Source organism: Acomys russatus, chromosome 19 (genome assembly GCF_903995435.1).
Source record: "Acomys russatus chromosome 19, mAcoRus1.1, whole genome shotgun sequence".
NCBI classification, from domain to species: Eukaryota; Metazoa; Chordata; class Mammalia; order Rodentia; family Muridae; genus Acomys; species Acomys russatus.
The window spans coordinates 8,373,800-8,401,490 of NC_067155.1; the positions used below are offsets into that span (position 1 = coordinate 8,373,800).

At 46.2% G+C, this 27,691-nt stretch overlaps 1 protein-coding gene across 1 annotated transcript; it reads left to right on the forward strand.

Annotated features, from left to right (window-relative positions):
- The first annotated feature begins 5,326 nt into the window (after positions 1–5,326).
- Positions 5,327–13,476, forward strand: Smim17 (small integral membrane protein 17). The gene is made up of 3 exons (XM_051162357.1): positions 5,327–5,518; positions 9,434–9,510; positions 12,973–13,476. Exons 1-3 carry the CDS (start codon positions 5,377–5,379, stop codon positions 13,081–13,083), a joined length of 330 nt encoding a protein of 109 aa, XP_051018314.1. The 5' UTR covers positions 5,327–5,376; the 3' UTR covers positions 13,084–13,476.
- The last annotated feature ends 14,215 nt before the right edge of the window (positions 13,477–27,691 follow it).

A 27,691-nucleotide genomic window follows, 5' to 3' on the forward strand; every position in this document is an offset into this window, starting at 1 on the left:
TCTGATGTGTCCTGGAGGTGTTTGCGTTCTGAACCTTGGCACCAGCATTTCTGTTGGCTGCACAGGCACCTTGGCTGCCCTGCTTGGTCCTGCCTGCTCACCTCCAGGATGTCAGTTGCTATTGAGGGGGCATCCAGTTCACCCATAGGATTTTGAGACTCCCCAGGGCCTGGCCCAAAGTTCTGTTGAGAAATCTTTGTAGGGGGGAGATTTTATATCCGCAGGTGGCAAGTATTTAAAGTATTTATGGAGAGGTGATGTTTAAATTGAATTTAGCGTGGTCGTGTGAACAGGAATGGCTCCCAAAGACTTAATGTCTTTGGATGCTTAGCCCATGGGGAGGGGTGCTATTAGGAGGTGTGGCCTTGTTGGAGGAAGTGTGTCACTGTGGGGGCGGGCTATGCTCAGCCTCCACCCAGTGTGGTACACAGTCTCCTTTCGCTGCCTGTAGATCAAGATTTAGAACTCTCACCTCCTCCAGCACCACGCCTGCCTGCACACTGATGTGTTTCTCACCATGATGATAACGGACTGAAACTCTGAAACTAACTAAATATTTTCCTTTATAAGAGTTGCCCTGGTTAGGGTGTCTCTTTACAGCAATGGAAACCCTAACTAGGACATCCTTGAAGGAAGGGTGGGGCTTCAAGCCAGCAAAGCCAGGAGAAGGAGAAGGTGTTCTGTCCCTGCAGAAATATCAAAATGCCTCTGTGAGGTGGCTGCTGGTGTCACCAGCATCTTTCGTGGATGAGCAAGCTGAAGCTCAGAGAGGTCGTGTGCCCCTGGACACGCAGCAAGGGCATGGCAGAGGTTACATTCAAGGCCACACAGTTAGCTCCATGCTCGCTTTGCCTGCCGCTGGTGATGGTCAGCCTCCTGAAAATTGCAGCCATTTTCTCCTTACTGTACTGGAAGTTTTTTTTTTTTTTTTTTTTTAAATGCTGGTGCTTGGGATTTTAACTCAGGTCTACATATATTTAGTTACAAATGTGTATAATATACATTTGTGTCTACACATACACATATGCACGTATAGGCATATACAGTTTATATGCGTGTAAATATGCACTTTAAGTTAATCTACACCTGTCTCCATTGTATAAATGAACGGCAACTTGTTTGACCTTACCCTCTTGTTGGGTAGACATCAACAAGTTATAATGGCTTTGTTTGACCTTTTTGAGACACAACGCACGTAGTCTAAGCTGCCCTCAAATCTGAGGCAAACCCTGTCTTGGTCTTCAGAGTGCTGAGATTACAGGTGCTCCTGACCACACTCAGTGGTTGTTTTTATTTTTTGGGGGTTGGATGTCTGTGCCACCACAGTTTATGCCCTGTTGTTTGTGTAGTATTGGGGCTTTGCACACGCTAGGCAAGTATTCTAGCAATAAGCTTCATGCCCAATAAGCTACGTGTGTGTGCATGCACACGTGTGTGAGTGTGCATGCACACGTGTGTGCATGCGTATGCACGTGCATATGTGTGTGTGTATGTGTGTGTGTGTGTGTGTGTGTGTGTGTGTGTGTGCACGTACCCTCAGAGGCTAGAAGAGGATGTTAGATCCCCTGGAAATGGAGTTACATAATGTTGTGATCTGTCTGATGTGGGTGCTGGGAACTGTAACCACTGAACCATCCCTCCAGTTCCGGCGACCTTTAAAGGTGCATATAGTAGCTCCAGCTACGAACATTAAAAGCTTAGTGTTCTTTTCCTGTGTCTGTGTGTGGCGCGTGCAAATGTGTGCACAAAGTAGCCCATGCTGGCACACACAAAGGCCAAAGGATGTTTTCCTCAATTTTTTTTTTTTTTTTAAACCTTATTTTGAGGCAGGGCCTCTCTGCTGGGCGGCTAGTGGGTGCTCCCTGTTTGGCCTGCTCTGGCTGGCCAGCAGGCCCCTGGAATTTTGTCTCTGCCTCTCCTCCAGTGATGGGGTTACAGATGTGTGCCGCCTGGCATTATTATTATTTTTTTAAAATGTGGGCGCTTGAGATTTGAACTCAAGTCCACATGCTTGTACAGCATGTCCTACGCATGGGGCCATGTACCAGGCTTCTGAACAGCTTTGTTTTTTTTGAATACAGAGGCGTAGTGGCTTCCACAAACATGTGGGCACAGGAGAGTTTGCCTCTGTGTTGCATAGGTGCCCAGGATAGGAACATTGCTCTCATCCGGGTGTGCATATGTTCGGCTTTAGCAGACGCTGGGGTTTCACTAAGTGGTTGTTGGGCTAACAGACACTCCCACCAGCACCCTGTGAGTCAGCGTGCTTTTTAAAAACCTACCAACAAGGATTCCCCAGGGAGGCTTTATATCACAGTGGGAGAGGGAATGAATGCCAGCATCTCATTTCGTTCTTAGTTTTTTTTTTTTTTTTTTTTTTTTTTTTTTTTTTTTTTTACAGTTTTATTGAGAATAACTATGAAGACAGAGTGGAAGTAAGCAGGTACCAGACTGAGTTCTGAGCATTCTGACTAGGGCTGCTCCCCGCTGTCACCTGAAGTTGCCTCCTGCTCCCTAACTAAGGGGCAGCCCCGATGGGAAAGAGACTAATGTCACAGTTGCAGAGCATGGCAACTCATGCTTGCAATCTCAGTGTCCGGGCGGTAATAGCAAGAGGATCAGGAGCTTAAGGCCAGTTTTGGGTATATAGTGAGTTCAAGGCTACCCTGAGATACCTAGGCATGTCTGAAAACAAAATAATGGGTGGAGAGATGGTTTAGGGAGTGAAAGTGCATGCCACACAAGCCTGGTGACCGGAGTTTCCTGGAAACCATGGAAAAAGGAAAGAGCTGACTCCTGAAAGCTGTCATCTGATACTCTCTCTCTCTCTCTCTCTCTCTCTCTCTCTCTCTCTCTCTCTCTCACACACACACACACACACACACACACACACACTCACACACCCCACACATACACACACGTGGGCACACGAACACATACTTGCACACATACATGCACACACACAAATTAAAAAAAATATAAAACCAATCAACTAAACAACAGATACATTGACAGCAAGCTGAGACATTCTCTCTGGTGCTTATTGAGAGCAAGTGGTTTTCTTCTAGGAATTCTTGGGTGGGTCTAAAGTCTTGGCCTGTGTTTCTTTGTATGTTAGGGTTAAGGGGATGGTGCCTTTTGCCCTTGACTAAAAATCTAGATCCTTGTAACCAACCAGAGCAGTGAATGGCAGCACTAGTTGGCATTTTACATTCAGTCATTTACGTGTGTGTGTGTGTGTGTGTGTGTGTGTGTGTGTGTGTAGGTGGGGCATGGTGCACATATGGAGGTCAGAAGACAACTTCTGGGGGTCAGTTCTCTCCTTCCACCATGTGGGTTCCAGGCATCAAACTCAGAGTGCCAGGCTTGGCAGCAGCCACCTTTACTTACTGGGTTGTGCTGCCAGCCCAAAGCTAGCGAATGGACAGGGGAGTAGGTTCAGGGGTCGGCATCATCTAGGTGAAAAGATGAGTGGATCCCAGGAGATAGAGAGATCATGACAAAAGCTTCTGGATCCTGGGGACCAAAATCTCATACAAAGGTGAAGGCTGGGACAACAGGCAGAGAGGAAGGTGCTTTGGTCCAGAAGAGCAGACGGGCCTGCTAATTGGTTGGGTGTGATGTGAGGCAAAGAAAGGGCAAAGGCAGCATTGTTGGAGCTTCTGAGCAGGATGAAGGGTCCTGACCAAGAGTGGAGGACCTAGGAGGAGAATGAGTTTGGGGTATAGAGAACTAAGTTGCCTCAGAGAAATGATGCATTTAATTGTGGGTTTCAGAGGCTTTTGAGACTTCTTCGAGAGGGACACATGATGCTTGGTGGGCTGGGGTGGGGGTGGGGGTGGGGGGGGGGGGGGGGGTGGGGTGGGGCGACATAGTGATATCAGTTAGGAAAGACACACTGCTCTTGCAGGTGACCTAAGTTGGATTTCCAGAATCCATGTTGGGTACCTCACAACCTTTTGTAATTCCACCTCCAGAAGAATCTGATGCCCTCTTGTGGCCTCCAAGGGTACTGCACTCAGGTATACCTACCCACACGCCTACATGCCTACATATAGTTTAAAGCAATGAACACAAATCTTTAAGTGATTGTCTTAGTTTGGGTTTTATTGCTGTGAAGAGACCCCATGGCCATGGCAACTCTTAGAAAGGGAAATATTTGCTTGGGCCTGGCTTCCGGTTTCAGAGGGTTAGTCCATTTGTCATGTTGGGAAAGATGACATCTTGCAGGCAGACATGGCGCTCGAGAAAGAGCTGAGAGGTCTAGATCTTGACCCACAAGCAGCAGAGAGAGGCTGTGAGCTACACCTTGTGTAGCCTGAGCATATGAGACCTCAAACCCTATCACTATAGTAACACATCTACTCCAGCAAGGCCACACCTTCTAATAGAGCCACTCTCTATGGACCAAGTATTCAAACACACGAGTCTCAACACATAAATGACATCATGTGATGTCTATCTGTGCAAACACATTTTAAAGCACGTCTCAGGCATCACACCAATTTTCCTCTATCTACTTCGAGAACACCTCTAAAACAAAGATGGGTAAGATGGGTGTGCCCGATGTGGTGTCCCTCATTAGTAACCATAGCATTTTCTGGGCTGAGATGGGAGTATTGTGAGTTGGAATCAAGATTGGGCTACATAGTAAGTTGAGGCTAGCCTGGGCTATATAGCAAGGCCTTGTCACCGACAGAGAGATAGGCAGACAAACAGCCTTTTACATTTCCATATGCCATCCCTAACAATCAATAAAGCCAGCAACAAATATTTGGTTTCATTAAAACCCCGGCCCACATACATTTTCTAGATTTTCTTCAGTAAATATTTTTGTTTCATGGCATGCTGCTCAGAATCTGCATCTACGTTGATTAAACTTGTCATCTAAATTGCCGTCTTTGATGGCAATTTAGGATTACCATGGAAACCCCCTTGGCACGTCTATGAGGATGTTTCGAGACAGGTTTAACTGACTAGGAAAACCCGCCTTGAATGACACCTGCAGTCTACGGAGTAGGATACTGGGCTGAATAAAAAGGAGGAAGTGAGCTAAGCATGGGCACCCATTTCTTCCCGCTCCCTGGCTGTGCTGCATCCAATGTGAGCTGCTGCTTCCTGCTCCTACAGCCACGCCCCCGCTGGTGATAGGTCATATCCTCAAACTGGGATAAAAACTCTTCATTTTTAACGGGTGAACCATCTTTCCGGTACTCCGCCGTCTTTCTAGCATTCAGCAGCACACCTCGCACCGTTCACTGGATGACAATGTTTCCTTTGTCAGTCCTTAGGTTTTGAATCCTGTGCCTGGGGAACCCCCCTGCAAGACTCTGGAAGTAAAAGCCTGCTTTGGAAGCCCCGCCTCCTCCTGAGGAGATGCCAAGCCTCAGGACTGAGCAGACACAGGGACTACTGCCTCGGGACAGCAGGGCCTGGGAGAAGCCATGCCACCCCACCTTCCCCAAGGACTGGGAGGCTGTGGAGGTCGGGGCCTCCAGCTGTGACAGCGATGAGAAAGGTGAGAGGTTCTGGGGGAGGTGGGCGAGGGAGTTACTCTCAGCGGAACTTAGGGAGAAGCTGAACATCCACCCTGTCACTCACTGACTTGTGCAATGTTGAAATGGTCATTTCCCCTCTCCCCCCACCCCGTCTCCCCCCACCCCCCCACATAACGTTTAGTCACTTTAACGCAACAAGCATGTAATGCATGTAGGTCAGAGGTTTGACGTGACGTCAGGGGACATTTCTCCTGTTGTCTGTTTTGGCCCTTGCCTGTGAGGTCATAGGGAGCTGGCAGAGCTGTTTCTTAGATGGCTTCACTCACACATCGGGTTGATTGATTAACCTGAGAGCTGTGATCATGAGCCTCGAGTCTCCAAGCAGTTTATTCTCATGGGTCCTTGGAGGCTAGCGAGGAAGCTACTCACTACTGATGCTGGGCTGCCTAAGCATTTAAATGTAAGAAAAAAAAATCGTGTGTGTGTGTGTGTGTGTGTGTGTGTGTGTGTGTGTGTGTGTGTGTGTGTGTGTGTGTATAAAAGTGCATGCAGGTACTCACAGAGGCCGGAGGAAGGCATATGATCCTTGGGAGCTGGAGTTACAGGTTATTGTGAGCTGTGTGTTGTGGTTGCTGGGAACTGAAATTGTGTTCTCAAGAGCAAGCCTAATGGGTACTTTTAACCAATGAACATCTTTCTAGCCCTCTCAGGCACTGAGCATCTCTCACCTGCTCTCCCAGGCACTGAGCATCTCTCTCCAGCTCTCCCATGCACTGAGCATCTCTCCAGCTCTCCCAGGCACTGAGCATCTCTCCAGCTCTCCCAGACACTGAGCATCTCTCTCCAGCCCTCCCAGGCACTGAGCATCTCTCCAGTCCTCCCAGGCACTGAGCATCTCTCCTGCCCTCCCAGGCACTGAACATCTCTCCAGCCCTCCCAGGCACTGAGCATCTCTCTCCAGCCCTCCCAGGCACTGAGCATCTCTCCAGCTCTCCCAGACACTGAGCATCTCTCTCCAGCTCTCCCAGGCACTGAGCATCTCTCCAGCCCTCCCAGGCACTGAGCATCTCTCCAGCCCTCCCAGGCACTGAGCATCTCTCCAGCCCTCCCAGGCACTGAGCATCTCTCTTGCCCTCCCAGACACTGAGCATCTCTCTCCAGCCCTCCTAGGCACTGAGCATCTCTTCAGCCGTCCCAGGCACTGAGCATCTCTCTTGCCCTCCCAGGCACTGAGCATCTCTCTCCAGCCCTCCTAGGCACTGAGCATCTCTCTCCTGCCCTCCTAGGCACTGAGCATCTCTCCAGCCCTCTCAGGCACTGAGCATTTCTCCAGCCCTCCCAGGCACTGAGCATCTCTCCAGCCCTCCTAGACACTGATCATCTCTCCAGCCCTCCCAGGCACTGAGCATCTCTCTCCAGCCCTCCCAGGCACTGAGCATCTCTTCAGCCTTCCCAGGCCCTGAGCATCTCTCTCCAGCCCTCCCAGGCACTGAGCATCTCTCCAGCCCTCCCAGGCACTGAGCATCTCTCCTGCCCTCCCAGACACTGAACATCTCTCCAGCCTTCCCAGGCCCTGAGCATCTCTCCAGCCCTCCCAGGCACTGAGCATCTCTCCTGCCCTCCCAGACACTGAACATCTCTCCAGCCTTCCCAGGCCCTGAGCATCTCTCTGCAGCCCTCCCAGACATTGAACATCTCCCCAGCCCTCCCAGGCACTGAGCATCTCTCCTGCCCTCCTAGGCACTGAGCATCTCTCCAGCCCTCCCAGACACTGAGCATCTCTCTCTAGCCCTCCCAGGCACTAAGCATTGCTCTCCTGCTCTCCCAAGCACTAAGCATTCCTCTCCTGCTCTCCCAGGCACTGAGCATCTCTCCAGTTCTCCTAGGCACTTTAAAAACCTTTGCCAGTAACTTGATGACCCTATGTGATATGGTGTGGTGAAAGCCAGCATCAGTGAGGGAGGGAGTTGTTGTGAGACTTTTCCTGGGGAGAAACACACACACACACACACACACACACACACACACACACACACACCCTACTCTCCTCAGATAAGGAACCCACCACTGAGGTTACTAACAAAGAGATCACGATGTGTTGTTAAGCCCACAATGAACAGTTCAGGCTGTCCCTGTCTAATATTTACGAAGCTCAAATGTCAGAGCTGCTGAGCACATGAAGCCTGTTTGCAGCTGTTTTCCACAACAAATGTTGCTTTAGGAAGTGAAAGGCCAAGAGGTCAGTTAAGAAAACGCTGGACCAGCACGGTGCATCAGTGGATGAGGGTGCTCACTGCCAAGGCTGGCAGCCTGAGTTTGATCTCCACAGAACAGAAGGAGATAACAGATGCCCAGGACTTGTCCTCTGACCTACACACGTGTTCTATGGTGCGCGTCTCCTCTCACTCCTCAAAGTGTTAAGATAAAAAGAAAGCAGAGTTTAAGCTGGGAATGGTGTCTGAGCCTTGTATTCAATCCAGCACTTGGGGAGGGGGCGGAGGCGAGGCAGGAGAGTTGGTCATGGGTCTGAGGCTAACCTGGGCTAGAGAGCGATTTCCAGGCCAACCTGAGTTACATCTCTGCCACCTTTAGTGAGCTCAGGGTTGAAAGGATGCAGAGGTGGTAGCTGCATGGAAAGTCTGTCCCTGGAAGCTTCCGTCGTGGAAGGTAGGAGGATCCTGGAATAATTCTTTCTCTCTGCTCCGTGATCAGATCATGCCTACAAGCCCAGCAGAGGACCCTGTACCTCTGGACAGGTGGACAGAGAAGCCCATCAGATGGCCCAGTTTTAGTCATGTAGTCCGCTGCAGGATCAGAATCCAGGCCTGAAATGTTATCAGCCCCACATGAACCCTGTGTTTGTGTGTGTGTGTGTGCACATGTATATCTGTATATGTATTTGTGTTTGTATGTGTATGCTTGTGTATGTTTGTATAGGTGGGTATATCTGTGTGTATGTGTATTTGTATGTGTTATATACGTGTGTATCTCTGTGTGTGCATGCATGTGTATCTCTGTATTTGTCTGTATGTGAATTTTTTGTATATGTGTGTATATACATATGTATAACTGTATGTATGTGTATCTCTGTGTGTATTTGGTTTTGTATGTATATGTGTGTATGTATTTTTATTTGTATATGTGTGTATATACATATGTATCTGTGTGTGCTTGTGGGGAGGGCTGGGGAGCTATGGCACTAGGGAGAGCTGGCCTGGAGTAAGAGTTGAGGTGTGTCTAAACCCTGGAAATCTCATCCTGAGATGGGTAGGAGTAGGACTGCTCTCCCCCTTCCTTGGGCCTGCATGTCCTGGGGCACGATGCCCTGTGCCCCCCACCTTTGCCCTCATGGAGGAGGTAGCCTGGTAGGCAGGTTAAACTTCCTCTCCCCTGGTAAGGTCATGTGCAGAAGCACCTGGAATTTTTCCTTATGCAAATGGGGCATCCCCAGTATCCCAGCCATGGCCAATGGTGTACACTCACCCTGAAAGCACCTACCCACCCCTCCAAGGCTTACATAGCCTTTGTCTCCCCCCTTCCCCCTCCCCCCAACTAATTAAGCTGTCTCACTGAAGAAGTCTGTTTCTTGTTGTACTCACAACCACCTGAGGTCTCTTTCCCCCCTGGCCATTTCTGCCTCTGTTTCTCCTCTCAGGATCCACGGGTTGCAGCTATAGGCCAATTGTGCCTTAATGTGGGGAAGTGAAATTTGAACAGCATGCATATGTGTGTTTGTAATGTACACATATATGCATGAATCTCTCTGTCTCTCTGTCTCTCTCTGTGTCTCTGTCTCTGTCTCTCTCTCTCTGTTTATATGTGTTAGGTCATTAGTAGAGAAGGGATAGCATGCCATGGAGAAGCAAGGGGAGGCTAGCCCGTGTTTTGGTTGCTCACTCACAGCTCTTTTCTCCTCTGTTTCTTTGCCTTTACAGATCTGTCTTCTCAGGAGACGGGGCTGTCTCAGGAATGGAGCTCAGTAGAGGAAGATGATGAGTCAGAGGACTCCCAGGTACGTGTAGGGATTATTTCCTTTATTATAAATGTTACTCTGAAGATTTCTCCTCAGCCGGGAATGACTTCACTGCACGGAAGTTCCAAATGCTCTGTTGTGGGAGATGTGGCACATTCCTGTGGTGGTCAGACACAGCGAAGGGTTCCCACATGGTATGTGTGTATCTCTCTGCACACAATCCGTCCATAGCTCTGCATTCATAATCAGTCCACCCATCCATCCATCCACCCACTCATCCATCCATCCATGTATCCATCCATCCACCCACTCATCCATCCATCCAGGCATCTATCCATCTACCCAGTCATCCATGCATCCATCCATCCATGTATCCATCCATCCATGCATCCATCCTTCCATGCATCCATCCATCATCCATCCATCCATCCATCCATGTGTCCATGCATCCATGCATCCACCCACTCATCCATGCATCCATCCACTCACTCACTCATCCATCCATCCATGCATCCATCCTTCCATGCATCCATCCATCATCCATCCATGTATCCATGTATCCATGCATCCATCCTTCCACTCACTCATCCATGCATCCATCCGTCCATGCATCCATCCATCCAGGCATCCATGTATCCATCTATCCATCCAGGCATCCATGTATCCATCTATCCATCCACCCATCCATGTATCCATCTATCCATCCACCCATCAATCCATGCATCCATCCTTCTACTCACTCATCCATGCATCCATCCATCCATGCATCCATCCTTCTACTCACTCATCCATGCATCCATCCATCCATGCATCCATCCACCCACTCATCCATGCATCCATCCATCTACCATCCATCCACCCACCAACTTATCCATGCATGCATCCATCCATCAACACATGCATGTGTCCATCCATCCACCCACTCATCTACCACCTATCCATCCATCCACGCACTCATCCATCCATCCACACGCCTAACTCTTCACCTGCTCCTACTCATTCGTCCATGCTACTTATCTATTCATCCACATACTCCTCTACCCACCCACCCACCCATCCACTCTACCACCATCCGTTCATCTATCCACCAATTCACCCACTCGTCTACCTGCCTGCCAACCCGCCTATAATACTGTGCATGCATCCATCCACCCATCCACCCATCCCCTTTCATCTACTCCCTCTCCCGCTGAAACCCTGGGCTTGAGCTCTCGCACAGCATAAGCCTGTAATCCTAGTACTTAGGAAGTAGAGGCAGGAAATAGGAAGTTGAAGGGTCATTCTTGGCTAAGTAGTGAGTTTGAAGTTAGTCTGGGTTACATGAGACTGTCTCAAAAGGGGGGAAAAAGCTTTATTTAAATAGAATAATGCAGAACACACACACATGAACACACTAATACATATTAGTCATCTTCTTCAAATTTACTTCAACTTTAGAAGGAACAGGGTATTAGTTATCTTTTGTGTCACTGTTACCACAACAGCTGATATGAGAGGCAAGATTTATTTTGGCTCATGGTTTTAGGCAATTCCAGTCTATTGGCTCGGTTAATGGGGCGGGAGTGTGTGGTAGAGGCTGTTTACTTAGGAAAGCATCAAGAATCAGAATTTTGTACAGGTTTACCCCTAGTGAGCTACCTCTCCCAGCTAACTCCTGCCTCCTGAAGCCTCTGGAACTTCCCAGAACAGAACTGCTGGCCATAAAGAATCACGAGTCAGTAGGAGATATTCAGAATTAGACCATAAAAAAACACTGCCGGACCTGGGAAGAGAAAAGCAAGTACAAGTATTGAAGAGCAGGTTTCTGACGCTCAGTGATTAAGATTGATTTCTGCTCTCCCAGAGGACCTGAGTTCTATTCCCAGCACCCATGTCAAACAGCTCATAGCCATCTGTAACTCCAGCTCCAGGGGCTCCAATGCTTTCTTCTGGCCTCTGTGGGTACTGCATTGATGTACACATGACCCATTACCACCACCACCACCACCACCACCACCACCACCACCACCACCACACGTAATTTCACATATTTATCTGGTTGGCGGAGATGGTACAACAGTGAAAGGCACTGGCTGCTCTTCCCGAGGACCAGGGTTCAATCCCCAGATCCCGCACGGCAGCTCACAACCATCTGTAACTCAGGTTCCAGGGAACCGAACTTCCTCCTCAGCCCTCCAAGGCCATCAGGCATGCACACGGTGCACAGACAAACATGCAGGAGAAGTGCCCATATGTAAAAATAAAATTTAAAGTAAAAGTTTTTAAAAGTTAAAGGAAAAAGAGAGAGAGAGAGAGAGAGAGAGAGAGAGAGAGAGAGAGAGAGAGAGGGAGAGAAAGAAACAGTTGTTTTTAGGAAAAAAAAAAAAAAGCAGTGATAATGTCTTTGGCCAGAGTGGAAATATTTCGAGGGCAAAGCATGGTGCAATGCTTTAGAACTCAAGGGGTCTGAAGGAAGGATATGGAGAGGCCTATGCCACAATTTTCTTAATGAGGGGCAGATATTAAGATATGTGGTGATGGTGGTGGTTGTGGTGGTGGTGGCGGTGAGCCATGAAAAGCTTAAAATGTCAGGTTTGAGAGATGGATCACTGGAGAAAGCACTTGGTATGTGGAGGCATGGAACTTTGCATTCCTAGACTCCATGTAAATGCCGGGTAGATGTGGCAGCGTGCATGTAATTCTAGCACTCTCAATGTGGAAGGTGGAGACTGGGGATCCCTACTTCAAGCAAGCTGACTACACTAGCCTGGGTCACCAAGCTCTGGGTTCAATTGAGAGACCCTGCCCCAGTGGTACAAGATGGAGATCAAGTAAGGAAGATTGCTGACATTAGCTCCAGGCTTCCACATGCGTGCTAACGCACATGAGCGCGCGCACACACGGGCATATACGTATGTGTGCCCATACACATGTGAACCTGCATGCACACGTTTCCCAAAATCATGTGGGGAAAAAAGTTTGAGGAGGCTATTATATTTACAAGTGAATAAGTTCGCACAATGAGATAGACAGATGGGCATTTAAAAGATGGGTTGAGTAACACGCCTGTGGCACAAAGCTAAGGCTCTCTATACAGTGATAGTTTGAAAATTTCACCCCTTTATTCTGAAAAATCTTACCCCGCCCCAAACAGAGGTGTGTTGCTTGCTTCTGTATATCTAGTGTCTGGTTATTCTGTCATGAAGTTTTTTGTTTTTTTTTTAAGATTTATTTATTTATTATGTATACAGATCTCATTATAGATGGTTGTGACTAATATGTGGTTGCTGGGAATTGAACTCATGACCTTTGGAAGAGCAGTCAGTACCCTTAACGTCTGAGCCATCTCTCCAGCCCCTCTGTCATGAAGTTTTAAACTCAAACAACTTCTCCGCTGGTAGATTCCTATTCACAGGCTCATATTTTCCTGTAGTTAATGATGCCAACTTCCTTCCTTTTCCAGTGTTGATATATTCTCTCTCTCTCTCTCTCTCTCTCTCTCTCTCTCTCTCTCTCTTTCAGGGTTTTGTGGAGTGGTCCAAAGCTCCACAGCAAACAACCATCGTGTTGGTTGTGTGTGTGCTGTTCTTATTCTTGGTTTTGACTGGGATGCCCATGATGCTTCACATTTAACGACCACAGTAGCTGCTGTATGGAGACATAAGTCCTGTGTCACACTAAGAAATGCTCCTTGGCTAGAAACCAGGAGTGTGTACTGAACATTATGAAATGCCTTCCAAACATCCACTGAGATGAGCTTATTATTTTGTTTAATTTATTTATTTTGAAGATTTATTTTTAATTATGTGTGTGTGTGTGTCTCTGTGTGTTTATGTGCTATTGTGAGTGCAGTGCCTGCAGAGGCCAGCAGAGGGAGTTTGAGTCCCTGGAGCTGGAGTTGTAAGCAGTTGTGAGCTGCCTGATTTGGGTGCTGGGAGCAGAACTCCGGTCCTTTGCAAGAGCAATAAGTACCCTTAACTGCTGAGCTGTCTCTCTAGCTTCATGAATTTGTTTGTTTGTTTCCCCCTCCCCACCCCCCCGCCCGGGAACTTTTCAGCATGAGGTTTCTGAATTACTGAAATCTATTTAAACGAACACATCATTGATTATAAAAACACATTATTTTGTACACTGGTGAGAAATTTTGTGAACTGCCGAGAAAGAAAAAAAAATGTGCATTAATGGAAAGTTATTATGAATGGCAAAACACTTCTTCAGAGCAGCTGAAAAATGTGCAGTTTGGGGTGGAACCATTGCTGAACATAGATGTCTGGCTGTTATATAGTTGGGGTTTTTATTAGCTGTAAACAAGAGACGCTCAATTCAAATGTGCTTAAGAGAACATTTATTATGAGTTTGTGTTACATCAAAACTTGAGATAGAAGTAAACACGAGGTTTGTCTTTTAAAAAAATATTGTTTTATGATTTAACATTTTGCCTGCGTCTGTGTCTGTGTAACCACATATGTGCCTGGTGCCTTGTGGAGACCAGAAGAAGGTGTTGGATCTCTTAAAACTGGAGTTATAGATGTGGGTGCTGAGAATTGAACCTGGGTCTTTTGGAAGAGTAACCAGTGCTCTTAACTGGGAAGCCATCTTTCCAGCCCCAATATCGTAGCATCTGCGGTGTGTACAGTGTTTCCATATAGACTTCCTTTTCTGTTATTTCATGTAAGGACTCTTGTCTCTATCTCGATGTGTTAAGTTGGTGCTACTTTTGTGAAATTTTGGTCTCATGGCTTAAGTTTGCCTCATTGAGAGATCTGAATAATTTTTTTTTTTTTTACACTTTCTTATGCTTTTGAGTAATTTCTGTAGCTTGAGAAATATCAGGTTTTTTTTTTTTTTTTTTTTTTTGACAGCTTAAGAGAATTTACTGTGATTGGAGAGATAGCTCCATGGTTTGGAGTGCCTATCACTCTTGCAGTTTGCTTTCTGGCATCCGTACCAGGCAGCCCACAACTGCATGTAACTCCAGCTCTAGGGATTTCAGACTCCCTCTGCTGGCCTCTGGGGGACACAGCACTCATGTGCACATAACCCCCCCCCCCCCATATCCCCGCACACATACAAACAATGAAAAATTAGTCTTTGCCATTTTTAAAGAATTCATCGGTAATTAGTTCTGAGATGTGTGAGGGGGAGATCTCAGGCAATGTTTGGATAGTGGTTTGAGTTATCATCCCTCACCTTATAAGTCACTACTATGATAATTCTATATTGGTAGCTTATGAATACTTTTTTACTTCTTGGATTCACTTTGATTATTTATAATACTCTTTTATCCTTAGAGAGTTCTTCATTCTGTAGATGTTTTGAGATTATAAGCTTAATTATGAACACTATTTTTATAATTAAACAAAAGGATTTTCTGCATTTTCCCCCTACCACTGTTCTCCTTTCAACTTGTCTTTGTGGCTTACTTGTTATTTTGTTTTACCAAACACTTATCTGGTTTTTATTATTGTTTTCCCAAAGATCTAGTGCTTGGCTTTATTTATACTCATTATTTCTTTTATTTGTTATTTATAATTTAATATGTTAAATTATAAAGTATATTTATTGTGCTTAGTTCTGACTACTTTTGTTTTTGTGTCATATTTTAAGCTGAATACTTAATTTAATTGTTCTCTATACTTACAAAAATAACATACTTAATGTATAGAAATGTCCTTCTGGATATAACTGTGGACACATCGTAACATCATATAACCTACATCCTTGCTTATCGTGACATTTTTTTTGGTAGCAGTCCTACTAGATGCTTCCGAGTCCAGTGGTTTAGTTTGGTTTTTCTTTAAAAGCACGTTTTCAGGGCTGCGGGCCTGTGGGGATGGCTCAGTGGGTCAGAGTTCTTGCCCCTGCAGACACAGTGCCGAGTTTGAGCCCCTGTATCCATATAACGCATGGCTGTCTGGGCTGTGATCTCAGCATTGGGAGGTGGGATCTGGTGGAGACAGTACCCAGAGCTCACTGGCTGGACCCTCAGCCTAGCCCAAAAGGCAAGCTTCTGGTTCAGTGAGAGACCCTGCCTCGTGGCAATAACACGGAAAGCGATGGAGGAACACATCTCATGTCTTGCTCTGATTTCCACAAGCACGCATGCATGGGAGGGCACCTGCGTGCTCACATGCGCGCAACCGACCCACCCGCGCCCAACGCGTACACAAAAGGAATTGTCTAAGTTTTCTGTTCCGTGAATGTAACCTATCATATTATATTTGCTTCCAAAACATTTTTCAACGCTTCAACGGTGGCCAAGAACATGTCCAGTCCTCATGACTGTCTCATGGATGTTTACGATGAACACCTGCTCTTTGTAGACTGGAGGATCACGTCCGACCGTCAGCCTAGCCTCATCAATTCACCTGCTCCTTGACTTTGGATTGCTGCATCTGTTAATTCAATTCACCAGTGTGTTTTTTAAAAGTAATATTTACTTTGTGTACCCACTAACTGTATAATTCAGTATAAACAAATACAGAACTAGTGTATCTTGCCGGTTAAATGACACATGTAAAACACCAAGCACATCAGGCATATAATAATCGCTCAATAAATGCCGCTAAAACCTGGTCCAGACTCTTTTATAACATAGAAATTGATTGCCTTTAGCCAGTTCAGCGATTTGAAATTTTCCTTGTCCGCTATAAATTGGTATGCGTGCCCTTCTCTTTAAAAAAAAAAAATCCTCAGCGGGTATTCACAGAATATTTCCACTTGCACCATTTTGCTTTAAAAGGATTTTCTTTTTCTTTCTTTCTTTCTTTTTTTTTTAAATTCTAGATGTATTTATTTTGTTTTGTGTGTATAAATGTTTTGCCCGAATGTATGTATGTGTGCCACATGCATGCCGGGTGCCCACAGAGGCCAGAAGAGAGTGTCAGGTCCCCTGGAACTGGAGTTGTGCATGGCTGTCAGCCACTCGGTGTGTTCTGGGAACCAAACCGAGGTCCCCGCAGGAGCAGCCAGTGCTGTTAACTGCCGTGCTATCTCTCCAGCATCCAGACACGTCTTTCTTTGTTTAAAGTGTGTGTGTGTGTGTGTGTGTGTGTGTGTGTGTGTGTGTGTGTGGGTGTGTGGTCATCCTCCGAGGAGGCCTGGGAAACCTACCAATGGCCACCCCTTCCAAAGAAAAATACCTCTCCTTCCCCCAGTAGCCTGCCTCAGCCTCCCGAATGCTGAGATTTAAGACGAGCGCCAGCACTGCTCAGGCGAAGCTAGAATTCGGCATGGGCTTGATCTTTCACACCAGTAACCGCAGCTGGTGAGTTCGTGGGTGCAATAACCATTTCTATGTAAAAGACAACTTTTCACACCGTTCCTTTCCATCATCGGCCCTTGAATTCCGTCTATCTCCCCCGCTCCCCTCGCACCCCCATGGTCCTTGAGCCTTTGGGAGGAGGGTTGATATACACGTCCCAGCTATGGCTAAGCACTCATGGTTGCTTATTCTTAGCCCTTGGCCTAGTTATGAGCCTCTGCACCAACCACTACCCTCCGCAAACAGAAGCTTCTCTGGCCAAGGTAGAGAGCAGCCCTAATCTGTTCCTAGAGCTTTTTGCCCTTCGTGCCACTAGATGGCAGTGTTGCACAAGGGCGAAGGAAGCAGGCACCCTGTTTAAAATTAAATCTAATGTGGAAACATTACAACACAAACGGCTACTTGGTGACGGCTTTTTAAACATTTCGAGATGCAATGCTTGATCACAGATGTTAAATTTTATTTTTGAAGTGCAAAAAAATTTTTACCCAACAGTTAATATTTACCATTCTAATAAATTAAAAATTAAAAAAATATTTTTGAAGGGACTCATGCTATTTCCACAGTGAATGTAACATGTCACAGTCCCACCAACAGTGCAGTTTATCAAAATCCTGATAGCATGCTAATCTATTTATTTATTTATTTATTTGTGGGTGTGTGCGCGCAGTTGGGGGAGGGATGGGGCAGGGGAAGGGGGAAGGGGGCACAAATGTATTTGGAGGTCAGAGGACAACTTGTGGGTCCTGGGAATCGAACTCAGGTAGTTAACCATGGCAACAAACCCCTGTCCCTACTGAACCATCTCGCTGCCTTATTATTTTTGGGCTACAGGTGTTTATGGGTGTGCAACAGATTTTTTTTTTTTTTTTTTTTTTTTTTTTTTTTTTTTTTTTGGTCTTTTGACCAGGAAAGATATTTTATTTCCATTTTTCATTAATGTACGTTATAAAACGGTGCACTGGCCCAGAGCTCTCTCAAGCCTTGGATTGACGGTCTCACTTTCTCCTGAACACTGGCAATCATCTTGCTTCTGCTGTGAAGGGTCCAGGTCCCTCGGCAGAGGACAGGAGAGAATGGAGGAACCGGTCTGGTTACCTAGCAACGCTTGCCCAGGATCCAGGAGATGAGTCATCAAGAATGAGAAGGAGTTTTGCGGGTGGGGGAGGGGCGTTCGCCTCAGCCCCATGCAACTGCACAGAGTAAGGGACAGCGGTGTGCGCATCCCTTAGTTTAATTAACAACTTCTCAGTTGTATATTCAGATGGTTTATGTTTACAATTTCATGCTTATTATTTGCATAAGTTAGGCCGGTAATTAGCTTAGGGATTCCCTGGGAGAAATCAAGAGCTTTTCAGAAACTAACAGATTCCAATCCCCGCCCCCCCCTCCTTTTTCCTTCTAGGAACGTTTAAGAACTTTTTTTTTCTTTTTTGGGAAAGGGTTATTTCTTTTTTCCATATGGCCTCCATCAATCCCACCTAACAGTGTGGATCTCTTCCCATCACATGGAGCCAACCTCAGGGCAACAGGCTTGGTGGCAAGCTCCTTTAACTGCTTGAGCCCTCTTGGTGGCCCAGGATTTGCAGATATTTACCACTTGGCTGGTAAATGAAATTAGCCTGTTGTGAAGTTATGAGATTGTCTGGGTGGTTCCAAATCTTCACAGGGAGTGTAATCCAGGTCTGACTTTGCCCCGGCCTGCCGGGGTTCGACTAACGCTCGGGAGGAGAATTTTCCTGTATAGAGACAGAACACAAGACATGAAGAAGGGGGCAAGTCTGCATTCTGATCAAACCCCGTGTTTACTGAAAATTTTTAGAGTTTATATAGGCACAGAGGCATGGGTATTTGCGTAAGCAAGGGTTGCTATGGATACCTAACTCTGGAATGCTCCAGCAGGTGTCTACCTTTACAGCTGCTATAATTGCAGAAGAGAGAAATTCCAGGAAAGGGGTGAGGGATCTGGTTAGTCAGGAAAAAGCTCCCAGAACTGCTGCTCGCAGGCAGCTGGCCTTTAATCTGATCTTATCAGTAGTCTCACCGGAAAAGGAGTAGCTCGGGGGTCTTAGAATGACCAGCCCCCACAATAAACCACAACAGGTGTCTAACTGCCGAACCACAACAGGGTCAGCTGGTTTCTGGTAAATGACAGACTGCTGGAGAAATAGGAACCTAGGCTCTGACAAGATGGCTGCACATTGGCCACGTAGCCCGTCCCCTACGGGCATAGATTAAAAACCTGAGGTTTTATTTTCTTATAATTAATTAATTTATTATTACTGTTGTTGCTTTTTTTTTTTTTTTGAGACAGGGTTTCTGTGCAACCCTGACTTTCCTCTGTGCCTATATAGACCAGGCTGGCCTTGGACTCAGAGATCCCTCTGTCTCTGCCTCTCGGGTGTTGGGAATAAAGGAGTGTGTCACCACCACCCTTCTATTTTTTGTTCTTTTTACTTTAACAATAAACAATACACTTTTCATTTGATGCTGTGATGAGGAACTGAGAAGACAGTTCTTTGTGATTATGCTCAATCACCATGTTCACAGTGTACAGATAATCTCTCCTCCACCTTGTCAGACCTCTGAGCCAGATTTCTGTCTGTCTTTGTTTTTTTCAGACAGAGATTCTTTGTGTAGTATTGGCTGTCTTAGACTAACTTTGTAGACCAGGATTGCTTCAAATTTACAGAGATTCACCTGCCTCTGTCTCCCAGAGTACTGGGATTAAAGGCGTGGACCACCATGCCTGGCTGTGCCTGATTTCTTTATCCGCAACTCTTCTGGTTTCAGATCCTAATCTTTCCCATCCATAAGACCATGAACTCCTTTGGGTTTCTCTGCTTATCTGAGGTAATGGCTGTGTTAGGTACTGTTCTATTGCTGTGAAGAGACACTATGACGGAGGCAGTTCTTATAAAGAAAGCAGGAACTGGGACTAGCTTACAGTTTCAGAGGGTGAATCCACGGCCATTATGGAAGGAAGCAGGGCATGGTCTTGGAGCAGTAGCTAGGTGCCTTTCATCCTGATCTGCAGGCAACAGGCAGAGAAGGGGGGGGGAGGGAGGGAGGGAGGGAGAGAGAGAGAGAGACAGAGAGAGAGAGAGAGAGAGACAGAGACACAGAGAGACACAGAGACAGAGACAGAGAGAGTGCCAGAGGTGACTTCGACCCTGGATTGTGGTTTCTGGCCACTGAGCAAAACTGCTCCCAACATCTCGCCCTCTGCTATGGATCAGCCCAACTGTGGACAAACTGGACACCCAGAGAGTCATTGTCTCACGTTGCTAAACACAAGGTGAGGTCAGTCTCTTTTGTGTTCACCTTCCACAGAAACAGCCTCTCGTCCTCTGTGCCTTGTACCAGACTCTCTGCCCATGGTTCCATGCTGCCAGAGGAGGCAACTGGGACAGTGTATGTTTACTGGGATGTGACTAACCAGTCATCTCTGTCATTTTTTATCAATACATAGACTCCTTTACAATTTATCCTTCTCAGGTCTCTGATCACATTGATGGCTAAGCTGATGTTATCTTGGTAGCTACAAAACAGACAATTAGTTCATTAGCCCAAAGTAATCTGCCATCTTGGTTCATTGCTAGTCAAGATTACTAGGTACTAAATCTCTATTTTAAAAGGACAAACAGGTTTGCCTTACTCACAGACTGCAGGTTAAAGATAAACAGGCTTCAGATACCAACAATTTCACCTATAGCTTAAAGCTTCCAAAAAGGTGCTTTGTGAATGCTAGGAGGTCTAGGAGAATATTTCAGGTTGGTAAATGCAAGTTATAAATGTTAGAAGGTCTAAGTTGGTAAATGCAAGTTGTAAAGCTTAAAACATCCAAAAGATGTTTTATTCATGCTGTTGCTATGCTATTGTTGTATTAATTATTCGGAGTGTTGATGCCGATCAGTGGAGCTCTGATTTATTGATCTAACTATGGTAAAACATTCCACTATATAGGCGATCCAAGCGCCAGATTTTTAAATTTCCTTTTGTTTGTCTTTTGAAGGAGAGAAACCTGTTCTTTAGGATCCCAAGTGTGGGATCGAACGGTCCAGTAAGAGAACAGGTGATGTTAATTCACTAGACGAGCAACCACCTCGTGCAGGAGCTTAATTGCTACCAGCTGAAAAAGATCCCATGAACAGACTCTGGGAGGAGCTGTATAAATGAGCCCAGAACTGGCGGCAGCGCGGATTGAAGACTTGGGATAGATTTGGCTGTTCATCGCTGCCCTTCAAGACGCTCCTAGAGAAATATGCTTGAGGGAAGGCTTCAGAGCTCCGGCTCCTGCTGAGGCTCTGAGGTCTTATTACCCCTGGTTCCAGTGGAAGAAATTCTGCGGCTCCTGACCGGAGAATCGTTCCTCAGGACTGATATCCTTAAGGTTTTGTTGTTGTGTCAATTAATCTTCATTTCCTACTGTTTTGGTTAATCAGGTTATAATTGACGTAGGCTCGGTCTATAAGTTGTTAATAAAATATTTTGGTTAAGAAAATTGAGTCTACCAGCCAAGGACAATACAGGAGGTAAACTTTAAACCCCTTCCCAGATCTAGCCAATGGTCAGAATATTCTCCACAGTTGAGTGGAGAGTGTGATACGACTTTCTCACGTACTCTGGTGCCTCACATTTGACCATGTCCCCTGGAGGGGGAGACCTGGTGGCACTCAGAGGAAGGACAGCAAGTAGCCAAGAAGAGACTTGATACCCTATGAGAATATATAGGGGGACGTAATCCCCCTCAGGAACACTCATAGGGGAGGGGAATAATGGGAAAATGGGGGGGGGGAGGAATGGGAGGATACAAGGGATGGGATAAACATTGAGATGTAACACGAATAAATTAATAAAAAAAAGAAAAAAAAAAGGAAAATTGAGTCTACAGTCTTTTTTCTTAAAATGTCTCTCACTGTGCTAAAATTATATACCTCCAGTCTTCTAAGCAGAGGGAAGAAGCCCTTCTTTCATGCTGTGTACTGTTGCTAAAAATCAAGATCAAGTGAGCCTTTTCCCGTCTGCTCCACAGGAGGTTTCTATCCTTTCCATGTTCCCATTTCACAGGTGTCAGAAAAGTTCCATAAGGCTCCCGCCTTTCCTAAGCTCACTTTAGAGTATTTGTGCTTTCAACACAAAGCTCTTTTCCCATGCCTCTGCTATGCTGTATATCCACAGCCTTTCCTACAATGCAGATGTTCTCAGACACCCTGGACAGCAGATGCAACAGCCCGTTTTCTTCCGGAACCTGGCCAACATCTCAGCCTTTTAAACTCCTTAGCAGGAAGCAGTTAAGATGATTACTTCGCCCCTTTATCCATTTACAAAAGGCTGAAATGGTGTGCTCCAGGCCAGGGACAAACGGCTCCAGGTTCTCCCAGCGCTCCTTGGTCCCTATCTGCTGCAGGACAGGATGACACACCCTACCCTCTATGGTAAACTTTCAGGGCAGAGCCTTTCTTTTCTCTTCACCATATAATTTGGACATTTTGTTGCTATTGCTTTTTTCCTCTTTTCTCCCTTACTTACACTTATATACTTTAACTTACCTTATATACAATCCAACATTCCTCTTTTTTTAATTATAGGAAAAGGTAGGAAATGTTAGGGTTCTGCTTCAGTCTGTCTACCTGTGACGTCATTGCCTACCCGCCATGGGGGCGTGGCCCTGCCCAGGGCGATATAAAAGGACAGTCCTACCTCGCCCCTCCTTCTTACTCTTCCTCTCTCTCTTCCTCTTCTCTGTCTCTGTCTCTGTCCTTCCCCCCCAGGGGTACCCCTCCCCCCTTACCTTCTCTCCCCATGCTCATTTAATAAACTTCTATAATGTAATATCTGCTTCCTGGTACCTTATCTTGTTGCCCTATGTCTTACATTTTTAAATATAAAAGTGAGCTTTCTTGGCATTGGGTTTTGAAACCTCAAAGCCCACCTCCAATGAGACATTCCTTCCAATAAGGCCACACCTCCTAATCCTTTCCAAACAATTCTACTCCCTGGTGACAAGCATTCACTATATGAGCCTATGGGGGAGTCATTCTCATTCGAACCACTACAGTGTCCCAGGTAGCCCAGGTTAGCCTCAGATTCACCATGTAGTCAAGGATGACCTTGGGCTCCTTATCCGCAGGGCTGGGGTTACTTCCTGGCTTTCTGAGACTTTCTCTGTGTCGCCATTACTAGTGTCACTATTACTCTTTACTTTTTATGGTAGTGGGGTTAGGACCTGTGGCCTTGAATACTGCCTTCAACCACTGAGCTTCCTTCCCAGCTTTAGCACTCCTCACTGACGAAGCAGGTAGATGGTACGTTGGATAATCCTTTGGTTTCAGAATCAGGGCAAAGCGGTTGGATCTCTGTGAGTTCAAGGCCAGCCTGGTCTACAAAGCAGTCTAGGACAGCCAAGGCTACACAAGAGAAACCCTGCCTCAAAAAAACACAACAAAACAAACAAACAAACAAACAAACAAAAACATTTTCCGGACAGCCTCATCATAGCCCCAAACTATCTACTGACAAGAAAGGAATGTTTGAAGGAAACGTTGAGACTGTAGCTTTGCTGACAGGTAAAGGAGGTTGCTGGTTCTCATCAGTTTATGCCAAGGGGGCTGGCAAGATGGCTCAGTAGGTAAAGGTGCTTGTGGTCAAGCCTGAGGATCTGAGTTGGCTTTCTGGAACTTACATGGTTTGAGGAGAAAAGTGGTTTTTCCTAAGTTGTCCGCTGACCTCCACATGTGCACTATGACAAACACGTGCCATGTGCATAAACATGCCATTGCTCAACATTCACATGTTAGTGACAGTGCAGGAGACAGAGGTACAGGACCAAAATGTGTGTGCGGATGGGAGAGAAAAGGTAAAAGTGAAGAGAGAGCTATAATAATTTTTTTTTTTGGTTTTTCCAGACAGGGTTTCTCTACATAGTCTTGGCTGTCCTGGACTCACTTTGTAGACCAGGCTGCCCTCGAACTCACAGCGATCCACCTGCCTTTGCCTCCCAAGTGCTGGGATTAAAGGCGTGCACCACCACCTCCCGGCTGTTGTTTGTTTAAATTACGTATGGTTACATGCATGCAGTACCCAAGGAAGAGGGCATCAGATCCCCTGGGACAGGAGTTATGCTGTCCTGTAGGCACTGGGAATCAAACCCAGGTCTTCTAGAAGAGCAGTCTTAACTACTGAGCCATCTCTCCAGCCTCAAGAGATAATGCTGAAATTTATCTGCCAAGCCAGTAGGTCACATGGAGTCATGTGTGAGCACTGCTGTGCTTGCCTTTGCTTTTAAAATGTCCAGATCTGAGGCCAGTGAGATAAATCAGCGGGCAAAGGCGTTTTCCATCAAGGCCGAGGGCCAGAGTTCAATGGTGAAAGGAAAGACTAGACTCCCACTAGTTACCCTCTGACATCTATGCATAGGCCATGGCATGTACCTGTACACACACACACACACACACACACACACACACACACACACACACAGTGGTTGTGGGGATGGAACACAGGAGGGTGCAGTACTCACTACAGGGGAGAGAATGGAGGAGCTGGCCTGGTTGCCAGGCAACAGTTAGCCCAGCAGTAGAGATGAGCCACCAGGAATGAGACTGAACAGAGGCAGTGAGGGAGGGGCAGCATCCTCCTATCCCAGTGCCCCTGCCTGGACCAAGGGGAAGCCTGCAGGTCCCTCGTTTTATTTTCTAATGATCACCACGTATCATTTCACATTTGTTGTTTGATTAACTAGGTTGGTAGCTCTCAAAGCATTCTTCAGAGATCCTGGCCTTGTCGGAGTGGATGGAGAATCAGGATTTTTTTTTTTTGCTTCCAGATATAGTTTTTCTGGGTAGCCCTGGCTGTCCTGGAACTCACTCTATAGACCAGGCTGGTCTTGAACTCAGAGACCCACCTGTCTCTGCCTCCCGAGTGCTGGGATTAAAGGTGTACGCCACTATTAACCTGGTGGGATCATGGACTTTCCAGGGGGTCCACAGTTTCAAAATTATTTTCCTGAAGTGTTTAGATATCATGGCTTATTCTCTTTCTCCCTCCTTCCTTCCTTCCTTTTTTGCTTCCTTCCCCCTCTCCCTCCTCCTTTCCTTCCTTAACTCCCCCCTTTGATTCAAGGCAGACATGCTGCTGCTTAGACATGGCCCAGGGGAGGGCATCAGTAGTCTTTGGGAATGTGAAGAGATTCTGTGTACAAATCAGCCAGTGTGCCAGCATAGACGGGGGAGGGACTTTGGCAGTTGTTGGCTGATGGGGGAGGGAGAATCCGTTTTCTTCAAGGATGTGGGCCCTGGTAGGCTGCCTGTGCCCCACTGGATGTGAGCAACAGTAATCAGACTCAGTGTGTTATTTAAAGAGAGAGAGAGAGAGAGAGAGAGAGAGAGAGAGAGAGAGAGAGAGAGAGAGACAGACAGACATAAAGTTGGGGAGTGGGTACAGTGGAGGGTGGTCTGGGAGGAGTTAGCTAGGGCAGAAAAGATGATCACAATCAAAACACAGTATACATGTATAAAATTGTCAAAGAATAAAACAAAATATATTTTGAAATAAGTTAACCTTCTAAATACGTCATTTTTTTTTTCTGAGTAGAAGTTTCATTCGCACACCTGTAAGGTTTCTAGTATTTGTTCGAAGTTGCTATGATCATTTCTGATTATTTTCCTGAGTCTACAGTTGCATGGAACATGCAATAAATGTCCTTTTCTAACTGGCCAGGCAGAAATTAAAATATCCTAAGACACAACTGTTTTTGAGCCATTTCTTCTCCTGTAACTAATCCCCCCTCCCCAGTAAAGCCCATTGGTTTGGCAACTTGAGCTTCGGTGGTAACCTTACCTTGGGTCTGTCATTAGTTTCCTATCTGGGATTTATAAATGTTTGCACATGTCTCCGCAGGAATAATGTTAAACAATTGATGGTTGGCTTTAATTGTCCACTTGATGCAAGGTAGAGTCACCTGGGGGTGGGAGGGGGGAGAATTTTAATGAGCCACCGTCTACACTGGCATGCCTGTAGGCGGTTGCCTTAATTACTTTTTTAAAACACATTTTTATTGAAAAATAAAATAATTCATATTACATCTCATTTTCTATCCCATCCCATGCAGCCTCCCATTCCTCCCTCCCTCCCGCTTTCACCCCAATCCCCTTCCCTATGACTGTGACCGAGGGGGACCTCCTCCCCCTGAATATGGTGCTAGGGTATCAAATCTCTTCTTGGTAGTCCGCTATCCTTCCTCCGAGTGCCGTTGGGCCTCCCCAGCAAAGGGACGTGGCCAAATATGGGGCACCAGAGATCCTGTGAAAGTCAGTCCCCAGTCTCCACTTAACTGTGGAGAATGTTCTGTCCCTTGGCTAGATCTGGGTAGGGGGGTTTGATGATGACTGCACGTATTGTCCTTGGTTGGTGCCTTTGATCAAGCAGAACCCCTGGGCTCAGATCCACTCATCATACATAGAAGAGTGGAGAAACTGAGCTCAAGTAAGCAAGCAAGCAAGTGAGCATTTTTTTTTTCTACTTTTGATGTTGGGTGTAATGTGATCAGCTGTTTGAAGTTCCTGCCTTGACTTCCCCACATGACTATAACCCAGTTGTAAGCTGACACATCCAGTTTGCCCCTAAGTTGCTTTTTGTCATGTTATTTTATTACAATGACAGGTGAAATTAGGACTCTAAGTAAGCACTTTGCAACTGGGCTATATATATACCCCCACCCCCCGTTTTACGCATTTTGTGTGCATAACTCAATGGTGTTAACTACATTCACTTTGTTTTCTAACCAATGCTAAGTTTTAGCCCCAAGACTATCCATATTACAAAAATGGAGAGTCTGCATCCACTAAACTCTCACATTCTCTTCCCCTTCCCAGCCTTTAGCAACCTACATCGCAGTTCCTCTCTCTCTCTCTCTCTCTCTCTCTCTCTCTCTCTCTCCAGCTGGATACACAGCTTGTGGAAGCGGAACCAGGCAGTAGTCAGACTGCTGTGAGCTCTTTTTCTCGCTTGACCTAACGTCCTCAGTGTGCATCCTTGCACAGCAAAGGTCAGGGATTGCCTTCTTTGTGTGGCTAAGCATCCAATTGCCAGTGAGCAGCACACTTTGTTATTTATGCATCTGTCGATGGGCCCAGGTTGCTCCACCTTTGTCTGAAATATCACTTCTGTGAATATGAGCTCTGCACGTAGCTCCAAAGGCCTCCTTTCAGGTCTTTAGTTGTTTTAGTGTCATCCCCATTGCTGTGATAAGATATCCCAACAAAGAGGCTATCTAAGGAAGGAAAGGATTTGCTTGGCTTATGATTTCACGTTGCAGTCCATACTTATGGGGGAGCTCAAGGTAGGCATTTACAACATCACACCAGCAGCCAAGAGCAGAAAGAGAATAAATGTAGACCCTTGTTTAAATGCTTGCTCTCAGTTGGTTTTCTTTCACACTATTCATGACCCCTATGCCTAAGGCATGGTGCCACCCACAATGGGCAGGATCCTTTCATATCAATTAAAAATCAAGATAGTCTTCCACCGACATGACCACCATCAACACCTCTAGGTAATTCCTCTTTAAGCCTCTTCTCAGGGCCAGGAGAGATGGTTCAGAGGTTAAGAGCGCTGACTGCTCTTCCAAAGGATCTGGGTTCAATGCCCAGGACCCACATGACAGCTCACAGCTCTCTCTAACTCCGAGATCTAACACCCTCCCAAGTCACTCTAGGTTGGGTTAAGTTGACAGTTACAATGAATTGGTATGGTAGCATGAATCAAATGTGTAATTGTTGGCTCGTGTGGAAATTCTGTGTTTTTTTTTCTTATGTCAGACCCTGTCAGAATTAATGTTCTGCAATGTATAAAGTCCCAGCCTACCCACAGTACAGAAGTGGTCTAGTTTTTCCAAGACATACTAGTATCCATTTTTTTTTCTGGCTTATGGATACTGTACTGGCTCGTTTTTGTCAACTTGACACAAGCCAGGGG